We start from the raw sequence: 17,610 nt of genomic DNA on the forward strand, positions 1-17,610 counted from the left end.
CCTACTGGGAATCTAAAGATAAAAATCTGTTTTTCACAGTACAAATTTTCCTCACAGCATGCTTTCCTTGACAAAGTTTGCTTACTAATCTCTTTATATTATACTTCTTAACCTATAGATACAGATCACTCTGGTTGAGTGATTACCAGAAAAGATCATAAAGACAGGGCTGAGCTGTATCACATGCCAGCTGATTATTCACCTGGTGGTCTTTATAGTTAATTTTCCCTACCTTTAGAAAGTATGAAGAGATAGCCAACAGAGGCTGATGGCCCTGAAAATTGATGAGTGGATAATTACAAATATTACCTCGTTCAGTTGTGGGAGACTATCTATACTATATAGAAAGGGGCCTATAACCAAAACAAGAATAAAAAACAGGCCTGGGGGAGGGGGGGCAGAAGGAAGTTTAAATTTTGAGTTCAGATAGTCTAAAACAATTTCAAATTTTGCAATAGAACTATGAAGACTTTTAAAAAGAGACAGAAATAAAATAATATATTCAACTAAATGATCTGTTTTTAGGCTTTTGATGTTCAATATTTTTCCTAGCTATACAATTCAGCAACTAATAAAGGATTCACAATATGCATCTTATAGGCAAATTACTTGTTATAGGATACAGTATTATACCTATATTAGAGGCGCGGCACATGGAGAAGCTTTCCAAGTTAGAAATTACGTAGATTACTTACCAGTAGATAGAGTTCTTTAATATTGAGTCACCTGCAGATCCTTGCTCTTTAGCAGTATTTTAAACTTTCAATTATTTATTTATTCGTTTTTACTACCTCTTCAAATACCGCAGAGCTGTTGAAATCATTAAATTTCAGGTATGTAAGCGTGAGCACTAGCGCATGCATTGAGTGTGAGTCAAACTCCGCTATATATCTGCATATATGTAAGCATCACACACACCCCTCAGTACTGTTGGTACAAATCATAAAAATCCCACAGTCCAGGGACATCAGAAGAATAACAAATTCTGCAAAGGAGATAACTCAACAGGAGAATGCCAGTTAAAAGATGATGTTAATGGTCTCCTAACTGGGCATCTCTACAACTTTCGTGGACCACTTTTACAGTATTATGAATTTTGGTTCCAGGGAAAAGAGTGGACAAAAAGTTAAGAAATGTTTCAGAGTTTCATACAATCTTTGGCATACAAATTGAAGCTGTAATATTTGAAATTGTGATAGAGCAGGAAAAAAATGTAGCTTATCACAATGGCACATGGTGTGACTCGCCATAATTCAATAAAATCATGTTGCTTCATGAAAACGTATTTTACTACTACCCAGGAGCAAATTAATTGTATACTCACATACAATAAACCACACACAAGTATGAAGAGAAAACTGTATAGTTATCCAATGGAGAGACTCACTTTAGAATACTTGGCTGTTTTCTTTAAAAGCTAATTCTATGATGCTAGCTAAAACAAAATTTATGCTCAAATAACTCTAAAATCAAGCAAGGAGACTTGGATAATGAAGGCCCAGAAGAAGAAGAAAAAAATTTAACAGGTTGATACAAATTTTCTCATGATAAGCAGGCATCCTAGAACATGGTTCTCAAAATAGAATCTCCAAAACCCTTCTAGGATCACAAAGTCAAAACTACTTTCATAAATTTATCAATATTTTATTTGCCTTTTACTGTATTGACATTTGCAATGATGGTGAAAACACACTGGCAGGTAAAACTGCTGGGACTTTAGTGTGAATGCAGTCAGTGACACCCAATTGTATTAGTAGTCATATTCTTCACCATCACACAGTAAAATAAATGCTATGCTTATTCAGTATTTTTAAATTTTGAAGTTATTTTTCATACAAGTGTTATTTATGTTAACATATAGTGGGGTTTTATTATTTTAAAAATACTAAATAATTTTAAAAATGTCTCAATTTATGTATTATATTTAAATACATATATTTAAATATATATATTTATTAGAGGCCCGGTGCATGAATTCATGTATGGGTGGGGTCTGGCCAGCCTGGCCAGGAGTAGGGGTCATAGGCGGTTGGTCGGCCTGCCTACTGGTCAAAGTCCTGGTCTAGGGGACAATTTGCATAGTAGCCTTTTATTATATAGGAAATACACTGAGTGGCCATGTTAGTATGCATTCAGAGATCATAATAATCTGGCTACTCAGTGTCCAAAAGAGTCCTGACACTTAATGTTTAAGAACCACTGCCAAAGAATTTTCTAATTTTTACAGTAGACCCAAAACAGACACAAACAAACAAACAAAACTATGAAAGAGATTCTGAAATTCAGCAATGTGTATGGCATAAGTGATGATAAAAAAATAAAAAAAATACTAGAAATTCTTGATATTGGTGGTCAGATATTTTGAGCAAAATTACATTAATTAAGCACATAACCATCTCATTTTGCTTACTTGAGTAGAAACTCTACTTAAGCCTAGAAGAATATTCCATGACTGAGTCTGTTTGCCTATTTCAGTTGCAACTTAGTATGCTACCAATAAATATTTGGGGGGAGAAGGCTGAATAGGAGTCCTGTATGTGTAGAATAAAGTAGTATTAATTCTTTTCACTGGAAGCAAATGATTATGTTTAATCACTTTTTTAATTGCCCAGAGATGCTGTGAATGGACTTCAAAGGATAGTAGCTGAGATTAATGTTATCATGAATGGTAGCAGGATAACTTTTAAGTTCAAGACTAAGTGGAAGAAATTCTTAGTACCAGAAACACTTCACATCTCTAGATCCATTTGAGAGAGTGAAATAACGCACGACTGATACTTTCTGCCTCCCTTAATGAATATCAGCAACTCCAGTGGAATGTTTATTCAGAGCTCAATAAACACAATTCACAAAAATGAAACCCAGGCCCATACACAGCACACAGTTATGTGTGATAGTCTTTAGACAGCACAATGTCATAAACATCTGAAGACATTTTAAAATTGCTCCTGACACACATCACAGACAAATACTGACCAAAATACAGAATCACACAATTACATAATATCAGGATGACACAGGCCCTACATGATCTATGAGGAGGAAGAGGAAGAAAAGCACTGAGAGGGTGCAATACAGATGTATATACAAAGAGATATAAGGCAATCAATGCATGCGCTGGTGTGAACACTTACCTACCTACATTTGAATTTCAATGGTTCCAAGTTCTTCAGGTCACACTCATGGAAACTCCAAAGAATGGAGATCTGGAGAGAAGATCTCAAGTTGAAGAACCTTTTCCCCCTGAGTTTTAAGTTTAATGTTTAAAAACATTGGTATAGACAGATTACAGGTCCAGAAAAGTATGCCAAGTAATTCAATTGATGTTGATCAGTTACTTAATAGAAAAAGTTTCTTAAGAAGATTATAGCACATGTTTATCTCATTCCTAAGAAAGGCTCTTACAATGTTATAAAACTTTTAAGTTTATTCGTAAATATGACTTAATGAATAATGAAACTTAAAATGACACACCATTCAAAACACCATTTCCACATTAGTATGTACATATGGTATGTATATTATTCATAGTATAAAGAGTATCCTATTTAAAGGTTTACATAAAAACCCATCTACAGTTAAATTAATTATATACAGTTGAAACCATAAAAACAAGCAAATATAAATCTTGATGTGATGTTCTAATACAAATTGGCTAAAAACCATTACAGCATAATAAAGACTGAGTAAAAATGCCCTTAACTAATGGCCTATTTTATTTCCAAGAAAAGATAAATTAGAAATTACGTATCTATGAAGTAAAACTTATAAGTTTAAGCAAGTTATAGTTCACTATAACACTAAAAAATAAACTGTCTTAAATACAGCTACTGAGAGGATAATTCACAGCTAAAAACACAAGTACAGGTACAAGTAAAAACTTCCTTTTACGTTACTTATTACTGAGTATCTTTTTGCTGATTGATAAGGAATGTAAAGAGCTGTTATTCTAAACTAGTGTTGATCATATAAAACTAAAAATATTTATGTGATTAAAATTAATCTCAAAATCAATTCTTTTAAAAACCCTCTTTACACAAAAGATGCATTATGGGTTTTGCACCAAGATTATCCCAGTAATATAAGTCCCAGGTTATACATTTTATTGACAGAAATTTCAAAGAAAAAAAAAAAGAATCAAGATTCATTTGTATTAAGAATACCAGAGGTTTAAAACAACACATTTACACATCACATTTTTTGCTTTGTAAAAATGTGGAAAAGAGAACTGAGAAGTTTTTCCTGGGGTCTGAAAATAAGTCGCTACAGAGCAAAATTTCCCTCTTGTAGCGCTCTAGAGACCAAATTACATGAGTAATGTAATGTAAAACAACAGTAACAAGAAAAGATTCCAAAGCAAAAATCAGAAGAGGAAGAAAAAATGTAATTATTATTCTTAAAGAGACATATCCATTTGTTTTCAATCCAAAGACATCTAGAGTGATTATGTCTTAATCTAGATCTTTTTTTGTCCCCTAGACTCATTAGGTTATATCATTTACTACAGATCAACTCTTCTTATAATGTATACTGCTACAAAGGAAATTTCTACAAATATATCTACTCTGATTACAGAAAACTCTGCACTTCCATCTCACAAAGAAATTGGCCTTTTAAAGGTTACAACTGAATTTGTGTTTGTTTTAAAGAGGACTGCTGCCAGCTGTTATTTAAGCATCTCTTACTGAGAGAAATAAATCCAGTCTCTGTTCTCAGATGGCAGTGCTGAGAGAAAACCGCTATTTAAAGTATAAATTTACACCTAAATGAAGTTAAATGCCAGATTAAGATTACAACATGTATATCTTATAAACATATGTGTTTAATAATATAAAAATTGTTTTACAAAAGGATTAACTGGCTTTTTTAAAAATAAAAAAGCAATTATTAGTAGTTACCCTGAAACATTACTATCATTAAAGTTTAATTTCTTTATTGATTATGGTATTACACATGTGTCCTTATTCCCCTATTACTCCTCAATCCTCCTCCCCCATTCATGCCCTTACCACCCTGTTGTCTGTATCATTAAGTTTTATACTTTAAAATTACATAGAAGTTATTTGGGAACACACAGCTCTTATTATTTCTAGTTAATTCCCATTTCCCAAACAGTATTTAATTTTAAAATTTTTCTTAAATAAAATATAGGTAGTTTGATGTTAACTGGATTTTAATTGTAGTAGAATTACTTTAAAAAAAAAAAGAAATAAAACTATTACTAATTTTTATACAAGTTAATTTACAAATGATATTTTTCTACCTTAAATTTCTCTCTAAACGGATATTTTTAAGTGGTCTAAATTAAATATACATTGATATTTGGCCAAAATCTATTATTTATCTCTAGCTTTAAAACTTGTACATGGTCCATATTCATATGCATTGATGTCATCATACTTCAATGGTGTAATGACATCAATAATAAAAGCAAGACCTGGCCTCTCAATTTTACTATTACTATTTAAATATTAATTTTCATATATAAATAAGTATTCCATATACAGAGGAAATTTCTCTATGTGCTTCACATTTTGGAATCCTATCAATAGTTGAAACATAAATATATACTTATACTAGTACAATATTAAAATGTGACAATTACTACGTGAAAATATACAAATGTAAAAATTAAATGAAGGCAGAATAACAGAGATTACTTATTCTCTTTAGAATTTACAGCATGAAATAAATGTTAAGAGCTGTTTTAAATTTTTAGTTACTTAATTCCATTCAGGCCATGAGTCTTTCAAGAAAAATTCCAATTTGGGAATTCTCTATATCTTATGAAGATGAGTTAAAATCAGAAAGCCAACTCTGTCACCTCAAATATTCACTCTGAGGAAATTCTTAAAAATAATATTCATTAACATCTATGATTAATCATCTCTAGTTCAGACATAAAACAAATTAAAAAAAGAAAAACATGTTAGGGAATGACAAGCCGCAAACATATTTTGTTATTCTGCTGCCCTCACTTAAAATTGGGTATTTATTTAGTATCACATTGCTGAGTGCACTATAATGATCAGGATCAATCCAAAAGCTGACAATCTGAGAAAAGTATTATTCCTGTAATATAATACCAAACTTTAAATCATTAAAAAAAAAACAATTATAACCACCATATACAATGATATATAAAATATATCATATTTTATAATAAAGTTTAAGATTCTTTCATTTAGAAATTCAAATGGCCAAAGCTGAATATTAATGGCCAAAGCTGAATATTAATACCAATACTTGACCATCTGAAATTAAACCAAAATGTGCATTTGGTTTATCTCTACTATAAACTCAGTTCTTATCTTAGTCTGCCCATTAAGTAGCAGCTTTATTATAATAATTGCTTAGGAGGATTCTGATGAAATACTAACTAGCAGAAGGTACAAAAACAACTAATTTCTCTGACCTTCCATAAAACAATTTGTTAAAATTAACATTTATAACAGAATTTCATAGAAGCAACCTGCTATGATATAATAAATTGATAAGTTCTATTGAACAAAGAGTAAAAATTCAGAGAGTTATTTCAAAGAAAATAACAGTTAGTAAAGAGCTGATATATTTTTTAAAACTTTTCAGCTTCACAATAAAAGTCATTTACACACTTTTAAGTACTTTGACAACTTGGGCTTCAAAAGATGTGAATTTAAAAGTATATCTCCAATGCCTTTATAAACAGAAAACAACAGAAATGGTATATTAGAAAATTAATATAATTTTAAGAAGACAATGAATTGCAAAGAAAAAATTTTACATTTTGAATTTTGTTTTCATTAATGTTAGGTAAAATGTTTTTAGTACTTAGTAAATATATGGAAGTATTAATTAGATTGTACCCACAGTAAATACACTTTGGGAATAGTTCCTCAAAGCAAATCATTTCCTAAACATCTAACTTCTGAGAAAGATTTTTTCTTACCTGTAATAAAGTAATACCAAAATATAATATACTCATACTCAGGGTCAAACTGCTTTTTAATTTTTAATTAAAACTATTCCTATATATAATTATTCCTATATAATTTATATTCTTCATATTTTAAGTATGAAGTAAAAACAAGTAAGCCAAGTTTTTGAACTGAGTTCATTAAGATAATAACTGTATAAGCAGAATTGTGAAATTGTTGCTATTGGTTGAAATGAAATTAATTATATATTAAGTGATCTTTAAATTAGAGGAGAGAAAGTACTTTATAGGCCTATTTTCAACAACTGAATTTAAGTATTAGACTTATTTAAATTCAATTATTATGCTCCAATAACATATCCCATGAGCTGTAGTTCATAAATTGCACAGATGGCCTTTCAACCATAGTTCAGTTATCATTAAGTCCACATAAAAATAAATCTGAGAATATCCTGGAGAGATCTCAAGAACCATATACACACACAAAGGAAAGAAATTCACCAATAGAGTTAAGAAAATAGAGAAAAATCAGCTCTATATGTAAAAATCATATATACTAGTAAACACACACATAAATATATGTATCATATATAGGATATCCAGCCAAAATGTACACACACTTTGAATTTCAATGGGTTAAATCTGAAAATAAAGAAACATCAATTGAGCTATCAGCTATTCCGTGCATATACATATTTTTGGGACATCTTGTATATGATATAGGACACATGAAGAAGACAGTCCATAGACTGTGTATACTATATTATTCATTTTAGAAGGAAAATAATTTTTCCTTTTTTATGCAATGTTTAATTCCTTAGTTTTCTCTTATGGCATAGTTTATGTAAAATAACTATAGTCATTGCTTTAATATTTATTAATTATTAATTTGCTTTAGAATTATAACATACTTATCCCTGTATTATGTGTCTCTACCTACCATAGGTATATTGGGAAATACATTAAGCTCTTAATTATATATTTATGACTAATAATGGTTACTTACAATAAAAATGGTGAACACCAATAGACTCCCTAATAAGGTGTTAAATTATGCTGGTGCTTTGCTGTAATATCAGCAATTTTCAACCGGTATGCTACAGCACACTGCTGTGCCACTAATTTTTAAAACATGCAATACCTGACTATTTAGTTCCCTCAGATCAGGTGTGGGAATGGCTGGCCCATTGGCCGTATTGTAACACTTGCTCTGGCCCTGCCAGGCAACCACAGGCGGGACACAAAGTTCAATAAATCTAGTTGTGGTTTTTCTTTTTATATAGCAACATAACTTTTAATTTGATAATTTTGTATGGCCCACAAATGATACAATAAACATCCAAATGACCCATGGCAGAAAAAAGGTTCCCCTCTCCTGCCTTAGATTGTCAAATAAAAAAATGACAACAGCCTACAAAACAATAGCTGTCCAGCATGAATAAATCAAAATTATATATTTTTCAAAATTCACACACAAAAAAATGTACTTTTGGTATGCCAGAGAATTGTAGTAATTGTTATATGTGTGTCATGAGATGAAAAGTTTGAAAAATTGCTACTTTAGACTACTGGTTTGTTTCTATTCAAATTTCAATCAACTTTCCAGTATACATATGTAGATTTATCAAGTTTGTGAATCACCTATAGTAAATTTAAAAAATATATATTTTATTGATTTTTTACAGAGAGGAAGAGAGAGGGATAGAGAGCTAGAAACATTGTTGAGAGAGAAACATCAACCAACTGCCTCCTGCACACTCCCTACTGGGGATGTGCCCGCAACCAATGTACATGCCCTTGACCGGAATCGAACCTGGGACCTTTCAGTCCGCAGACCAACGCTCTATATCCACTGAGCCAAACTGGTTTTGGCAATTTTTATTTTTTTTTATTTTATTTATTTATTTTTTGTTTCTTTTTTTTTTAATTAATTAATTTATTTATTTTTAATGTTTTTATTTTTCATATTATTACAAATGTTCCTTCCCCCCCCCCACCATTGCTCTCCTCCACCAGGTTCCCACCCCACCCTCTGCCCTTTCCCCTCTCCCCATTGTCCTCATCCATAGGTGCACAGTTTATGTTCAGTCTCTTCCCACGCCCCCCTCTCCCCTTTTCCCCAAGAATCGTCAGTTCACTCCCCTTCCATACCTCTGATTCTATTATATTCAACAGTTAATATTGTTCATCAGATTTTTTTAATTTCCTTGGTTTTTAGATTCACTTGTTGATAGTTACGTATTTGTTGTTCATAATTTTTATCTTTGTTTACTTTCTCTTCTGAAAGAACCCCCTTCAGCAATTCATATAATTCTGGTTTGGTGGTGATGAACTCCTTTAGCTTTTTTTTATTAGTGAAGCTCTTTATCTGGCCTTCGATTCTGAGTGATAGCTTTGCTGGGTAGCTTATTTTTGGCTGTAGGTTCTTGCTATTCATCACCTTGAATATTTCTTGCCATTCCCTTCTGGCCTGCATGGTTTCTGTTGAGAAGTCAGCTGACAATCGTATAGGTGCTCCTTTATAAGTTACTACCTTCTTTGCTCTTGCTTCTTTTAGTATTCTCTCTTTATCTTTTGCTCTTGGAATTTTAATAATGATGTGTCTCGGTGTGGTCCTCTTTGGATTCCTTTTGTTTGGAGTTCTGTGCGCTTCCTGGACTTGTAAGTCAAATTCTTTCACCAGGTGGGGGAAGTTTTCTGTCACTATTTCTTTCAGTATTTTTTCGATATCTTGCTCTCTCTCATCTTCTGGAACCCCCATAATTCTGATGTTGGTTCGCTTGAAGTTGTCCCAGAGGTTTCTTACATTATCTTCAATTTTCTGGATTCTCTTGCCTTCTAGCTTCTGTGGAGGAGTGTCTTCTGGCTCTTTATGTTCCAAATCTTTGACTTGATTCTTGCAATCTTCCCTTCTGTTTTTAGGACTCTGTAGAATATTTTTTATTTCAGACAATGTATTCTTTATTTCTTGTTGATCCCTTATCATTTCTTGTTGACTCCTTATTAATTCTAGTTGATCTCTTTTCATATCCTCATAGGCCTTATCCATCTTTTCTAGGAAATTCTTGAAAAACCTTATAAGCGTAGATTTGAACTCCATATCCAGACGCTTTTTGTCCTCCATTTCTTTTGTTTGTGATCTATTTTGTTGTCGCATTTCGCAGTTACAGATGGGACGGGGTTTCAGGGTGGAGCCTGCAGCTTTGGCTTCCGTCAGCCCCACCCTATGCGGGTCCTTCAGTGCTCGCTGCCGGCGCCTCTGAGAGAAAGGTGCCCTCGATTTTCGCCTGCTGCCAAACAGTCTATGCTCTCCCACAATGAGCCCGGTATTGGGGTTCAGTTCAGTTGGAAGTGGAATTGGAGGTGGCGTTCACAGCAGTCTGGAGCCCCAGTCTCCTTCCCGTCAGGGCAATACCGCGGCACAGCCGACCGTCCCTTCTCTGGGGGCAGTGTGTGCGCCTCCGGGACCTCCTTTCTCCGCTACCCCGGGGTTCCGACTTACAGCCCAGCTCCCTATGGCTGAGCCTGAGTCCCAGGGGTCTGGCCCAGAACTGGGGTTCAGAGCAGTCAGGGGCCCAGCACAGTCGGAGTTTTATCTCCTTTCCGCTAGGGAACGCCCGCCAGGCACTCGGCCTCCCTCCTCTCTGGCTCCGTCCTCTCTGCGCGCGCCACGTGTCTCCATACCTTGGGCTTTTACAGCTCCTCCGTGCTTCCTTCTGGTTTTCTCCTTGCTTCTTGTTGTAGGATTTCCAGTCAGTCGACTTTCCCGTAGTTCTGGGTAATGTCCATTTTATATTTTAGTTGTATTTTATTAAAATTGTTGTGTGCGGCTGCGGCTAGTTGCCTACCCGAGCAGCCATCTTGGATTCTCCCCGGTTTTGGCAATTTTTAACCACAGATTCAACACTGTTAATATTAGCATGTTTCCAATGTCACTTTCTGTTACTGCCATGCAGATGAATATGGAATATCAGCTAGTAGAGTGGACAAGAGTTTATAATGCTTCTAATTTATTTAAAGACAGCATGTATTCTAATACTTTTCTTCCAAGTTTCAATTTTGTTAATAAAAAATTTTTAGACAATACTAAATATCCAGAAAAGTAAACTAATAAATATTTAAATATTTTTCCAAACTCCTACTATATGCTAAAATGGTGCTACAGTTGAAAACAGCTATATGTGAACCAAATTTTCAGTCTTCACTGCAATGTTTGACACTGGAAAACAAAAGCTAGGAACAAAGATGTTCAAGAAATTAATGAGACAAAAATATCTTCAATAATAAGTTTGCGTTCCTCATTTATAAAATAATTAAAACTTTAAAGTTGTAACTAGATGAAGAACATATAGAAAGTTCAATACATTTCTTCAAATTGGATGTCAAAATGTCAATATGCTTCCTCTTAATTATAACTAATAAATAGTTCTATTTTAAAGGGCTACAGCTTTGAAGAATGCTTATTTACCATGCGGAAAACAGATATAATATTCCCCAAAAGCATAAATTGAAGTAATTTTTACTAAACAAAAAGTTTTTTCTTATTCTATTTAAACCCGATTTTATTACTGATATGAATTTTCTGGCAAAGTAATTACAACTTTTTCTATTCATGTATTTCACACTCACCTGAATATAAAAAGTTTTAATTGCTTCACCAACAAGGAAACAAAATAATATATTCAGCTCATAGCTTATATCATTTTGAGTGAGTTCAAAAGTTTTAAAACTAAGGAGCCTTGAATCGTATGCACATTTATAAACGGGTAGAAAAATACCTTTATCGAGTAAGCATTTTCACAATATATGCCTTGCATGTGTGTAGGGAACTTGTTTTAGTCCCTATTTAATGGATTTAAAAATTGTGTATGATCAGGGTTAATCACTATATGGATAGAAATCAACATATCCTAAGTCTCAGTAGGGTGTCAATCTACTTTTGGGACTAATAAAAAATTTGAAAATATTCTTATCAGAGAAACTACGTTGGCGAGTCTTTGTGACCATTTCTAATACTTATCTTTATATTTAAATTTTTTATCTATGGAACTAAAGAATAACTCCCTATAAATAAGGCTTAAATTATTGGGTCTATGGGTACAGTTTATTTTTCTGCTAGAATAACAAGGAGGTATTTATCACCCAACTATTCTACTCAGAAAGTAGCAGAGGCTTGTATACTCAAATTCAGTAGTCAATACAGATAAAAAGGAACTTCATTTATTTTACCAGTGCTAATAAAATGTGGCTCCCAAGTTTCATAAAATTCTGCTGTTTTTTTGTTTCAGTGACTCATCTAGGTGGTCAGGATCAAATGATTTAAAGTTAGCCAACAAAACCTAGAATTTAAGTTGGAAATTCTTTAAATGCATATTTTAAAGAAAAGAGTAAATACACACAAAACAAAGATGCTTAATAGTTATGCAAATGAAAACTTAAAGGAATAAAATGTAAGTTAAATAGTGTCATGGATAAAAAGAACCACTTCTTAAGCTATGATCTTCATGAAAGATAAACATAAAGGAAAGCAGAGGAAAGGGGATAATTATAAGTTTGGCATTTGTTCCTTTAAAATATGAAAATTGACTTTACTTCTATTTTACCTAACAAATTTAAAAAGCTGCATTCAAATTGCAGTTCTTAGAATAATGGAACAAAAACACCACTGCTCCAATAGTGGCCTAAGAAAAGTTAGTACAGTTTTCCAAAGTATGAAAGTTATTTCTTGGCAATACTTGCACACCAGGGGAAAAAAACTACTCCTACAGAAAAAAAAACATATTATGCATTTTGACTGTGCACTCATGGTTTTAATCATTATGTTTTCAGTGCACTTCTCTAAACATTGCCATCCTATAACAAGCATGTCAAACTCATGGCCTACTACGAATATTTTTGCAGCCCAGCCAATATAATGGTACGTAAGAAGCATTTTAATAAAAAATTTTTAACTTAATTTTTACAATATCCTGCTATACCATAATTACTAATAATGAACTACAATGTTCGTTGATGACTGATTACTATAATCGTGTTGTATTCATTTTCCTTACACGCAGGCGCACCATTTCTCTCCACTAACTCTAGCAGCGAATATTTTAGCAGCCGATTGCCATGTCATTAGTTTTGGACTCACTTGTTTGGTGTGCAAAACAGGAAATATTTCATTTTCGGAGAACAAGAAGACAGGTTTATTTGCATTACGCTTATTAATTTGTGCAGCTATTCAGTGTCTGGTAAGTTAATGTTCAAGAAAAAATATTAATTTTTATTAAAATATTCTATTATTTTATGTTAACAGTTATTTATTTCAGCCCTTTGTATTTAGCATGTCTCTACTGAAATAAACCTACGTTTCTATGAAAATTGAAGCTTTTGTTTTTTTGTGGCTCACAAACTTAAACCTTGTTTATTTGGCCCGTGTTAGCCTTTGTGTTTGACATGCTTATTCTAGAACGTAGATTCAATCACAGGCTCTTTTGGGTTAGAATTAGTGATGTTCTTGACGACCATCTGGCCATGTGACATGCTTTGGTACAGACTTTTGAGCAACGGCTTCCTCAAAGGACAAACAAGCAGATTAGATGCATAACAAGGCTAATTTTTTTATACCCAAAGCTGCTATCACTCATGACTAGTTTCTTTCATTTATCTTTCTAAATTATTCTCCCACTTAGCATTTGTCCCACTTTTTCAGGGGTCCAAACATGAATGAAGTTGAATAGAAAGGAAACAAAATGAACAACTGACGAATGATTTCTTAATGCAATTTAGATACCCATGCTTTATGGTCGAATTTAAATTACTTAGGCACTAGCTATTAATTTTGTAGGTTACCCAGACTACTGTTTCTGTTTCTCTTATTCATAGTTAGGACATTTTTTTTTTCCCAAAAATGATTCCATGACAGCACAAGTAAAACAGAAGTAATTGACCTTGTAACAAAGACTACCATTTGTTAATAGTTTGGGTTTAATAGACAAGCCATTTGATGAAAGAAAATTATTATTATTATTATGGATAATTTTAACTCAGATTTAAAACTTGTTTCCCTTGGATTAATGTAATCCCAGGAAACATTCTGTTTAACTTATAAGTGCTAAAAAGGCAAATGTAATTGAACATTTAAAAATCAGGTGTCATGTGCAAAGCTGGATTTTCAGCTTACTTCCCTCCCCATAATGAAAATATTTGGTATCATTTGACCAAATTGCCATACAGAAACAACTAGCTAGAGAAGAGGGTAGTGGTTCTACCCTTTTAATGGGACAAGAGCCACAGCCCCTGCTATTTGCTGTATTCTCCAACACCCGGTCAAATATCAGTAGTCATGTGTTATGGACATTCTTTTTTTCAATTATTGAGAATATTTCTTTGAACCCATGACTATTTAGTGAAAAAATTTTAAAAATATGCCTCTAAAAGGCCTTATGTTCCTAAAACACATGAAAGTTAAGAATAATATTGCATGGTCAATATACAAATAAAATGTCTCTATCACAGACTTCAATTTAAAATGGCATCATGAAATAAATCACAGAAAGAACTAATTTCTATTGTAGGAAACTACTAGAATTTTAACATCTGACCCATAAAGTAATTCATATAAAATAATAAATAAATCAATTTTGTGACATTTAAAAGTATAGTGAAACCTTCATGCCACTCTTTTTATGTTCATTTGATTAACAACCACATAGGCTATAAAGTACTTATTAAATTTCTCAAATTAGACATCTGAATTGCTCTAAACTTTATTTTTACAATGCTAGATTATATTAAAATTTTTTGTTATTCTTACAACTAAATCTAGTATCTAGATAAAATAACTTATAAAGACAGTGTTTATGGTTGTTTTTTGTATTTACAGTGTTTATGTTTTAAAGCTACTCCTGGTATTAATATGAAGTAATAAACATGAAGGTTTTTTTTTAAAAAATCCTCACCTGAGGATATGGCTTTATTAAGTTTAAAGTAAGAGAGGGAGGAGAGAGGGAGGGAGGGAAAGAGGGAGGGGAAAAAAAGAAAAAGAAACACTCATCTGTTGCCTCCCATAAGCTCCTTGACCAGGGATCAAACCCAAAACCTAGATATGTACCCCTGACCAGGAATCAAACTTGCCTGCGACCTTTAGAGGTATGGGACAATGTTCATATCCCAAATGAGTCACCTGGATAGGATAAGCTATTTAAATAATTTATTTTTTAAATGCTCATAGCAAGAAATCTTAAACCATACACCATTGTTGTTTTGTTTTGTTTTTTTTTTAGTTCCTTTAATAACTAGTGTCATTTAATAAATTGGACCATTCTGTGTTTTTCAAAAACTGTAATTTTATGTTAAATACTAATTTTATATGTCACAAATTCTTTGTTCATAATGTTTCCAAATATTTTTGTTTTTTGCTATAGTAATGATGATTTTTAATTTCTCCCCCCGAGATAAAGCAAGTTTTCAATTTTGTTTACCATTCTCATTGCTATAGTTCATCAGCATGCCACAAAAGACAGTCAAGAGCTTCTCATTGGCGGGATCTGTTCTACCGCACAGTGACCTTAAATGGTCAATTACAATCTGTGCACCACCTGCTTGGTCAACTGCATTTCTGCCCTCATCTGTAAAACAAAGAGTTAAATTTAAAATAAAAGAAAAAAGAAATGTACCTTATAGTTTCAAATACAAAACATAACAGTGCTATTCCTTATTTAGTGAGTAAAAATAGAAAATAAACCTAAGAAGAAAATTAAGTGTCTTTTTGGAAATACAAAACAAATAAACATGGAAATGGGGTGGGATGGGGAAAAGAGATAACCACTTCGTAAGAGAAGAAAAGATTATTTCCATTGGCATCAAATAGGAGCTTAAAGAACTGTTTTAGGAGTTTATGACTATATCATGAAATTTCCTTCTCCTCTTTCACAAATGACAATTTTCCATAAGGAGTAAAAAAAATAGAAATTAATATTCTTTTGGAAATTTTTCTCACCTTGAAAACCACTAACAATATCTTTCTGTCAGTGGTTCTCAAAGTTAGATATTATCAAAGGAAATTGTCTAGATCACAATATATAATGCCTAAATATTGGGTCGGCAGCTAAGTAATTGCGGATTTTTTAAAGAAAATCAAAGACAATTTTTTCATGGAACTAAATAACTTTATTCTGTAATGTATTGCCCATTTTGATCAATGACCTTTTGCCATCTTTCAGGCAGCATCATAATCCCACGTTCAAAAAACTTCTGGTTTTTATTAGCAAAAAACTGAATCAGGTACGATTTGACATCATCATCATTATTGAAATTTTTACCATTCAAGGAGTTTTGTAAAGATGGAAACAAAAAGTAATCAGATGGTGCAAGGTCAGGACTATATGGTGGATGTGGCAAAACATCCCAACCAAGCTCCATTAATTTTTGCCGAGTGACCAAAGATGTGTGTGGCCTTGCATTGTCATGATGGAATACAACACCTTTTCGATTTGTCAATTCGGGCCGCTTTTCTTCAACTGCATTGTTTAATTTCGTTAGTTGTTCAATGTAGACATCAGAATTGATCGTTCGGTTGGGTGGTAAGAGTTCAAAGTAGACAATTCCTTTGTAATCCCACCAAACTGATAACAAAACCTTCTTTTGATGAATATCAGCTTTTGATGTTGTTTGAGTTGGTTCACCTGGCCTGCTCCACGATCTTTTCCGCTTGATATTGTTGTAAACAACCCATTTTTCATTGCCAGTTATCAGTCGTTTTAAAAATGGATCATTTTCATTACGTTTCTTTAGCAAATTGCAGCTGCTAATGCGTTGCGTTAACTGTGATTCTTTCAGTTCGTGAGGAACCCATGTATCGAGTTTTTGAACATAGCTAAGTTGTTTTAAGTGATTTTCAATGCATGTATGTGATACATGAAGCTTCTCTGCAATCTCACGTGTTGTACTGTGACAGTCTGAATTGATTATTGCTTTGATTAGGGCGTCATCAACTTCAACTGGACGACCAGAGCGTTTTTCATCTTTGAGTGAAAAATCACCAGAACGAAATTTGGCAAACCAATTTTGACACTGCCGTTCTTTTAAGGCTTTGTCACCATAAACAGCACATAACTTTTTATGAGCTTGCGATGCATTTTCCCTTTGCGGAAATAAAAAAGCAAAATATGACGAAAATGTTCCTTTTGATTTTCCATTTTTCAACGAACGCCAAACGAAAACTACAAAACAGATCAAAAAACTTTTTTTACTGATTAACAGCTGAATAGCCAACTATCAAATAACAAAATGTGTTTTACATTTGTACTACGTCTGCAAACTAAAAATTCAACTGAAGCCATATATGTGTGAAACCCGCAATTACTTAGCTGCCGACCCAATATTAGGACTAGGGTCTTTTAAATGACATTTTCTATGGTGCATAAGCATGTTCCTTTTTTCAATTCTTGGTAGTTTGTGTACCTCACTTTTCCTTTTTCTCTTCAATCTAGAACACACCAATATACCAGTAGTTCAACATTACAACAAATGGTTAAATGATGATCATACATACATATTATATACAACAGATGCCATTTAACTATTGGAACATATAAATAGCTTTAGAATACTTTCTAACCCTTGAACATAAGAATGGAAAGAGATGAAAAAAAAAGTCTTTCTAAATCTGACTTTCTTATATAAAATATAGAAGAATCTAGGAAAAG

General features: G+C 32.8%; 1 protein-coding gene across 6 annotated transcripts in view; it reads right to left on the reverse strand.

The window, feature by feature from the left end:
* RAP1GDS1 (Rap1 GTPase-GDP dissociation stimulator 1) overlaps positions 1-17,610 on the reverse strand; it is a 113,084-nt gene that overhangs the window by 32,538 nt on the left and 62,936 nt on the right. For 4 of the 6 annotated variants that reach the window (XM_084895062.1, XM_084895063.1, XM_084895061.1 and 1 more), the window contains exon 6: positions 15,385-15,531. The exons of the other annotated variants lie outside the window; for them this stretch is intronic. In XM_084895062.1, coding sequence (XP_084751188.1) covers positions 15,385-15,531 — 147 coding nt within the window. The remainder of the gene's footprint in view (positions 1-15,384; positions 15,532-17,610) is intronic. 6 annotated transcript variants of the gene reach the window in all.

Source organism: Pipistrellus hanaki (assembly GCF_964339955.1).
Source record: "Pipistrellus hanaki genome assembly, chromosome: 1".
Lineage (NCBI taxonomy): Eukaryota > Metazoa > Chordata > Mammalia > Chiroptera > Vespertilionidae > Pipistrellus > Pipistrellus hanaki.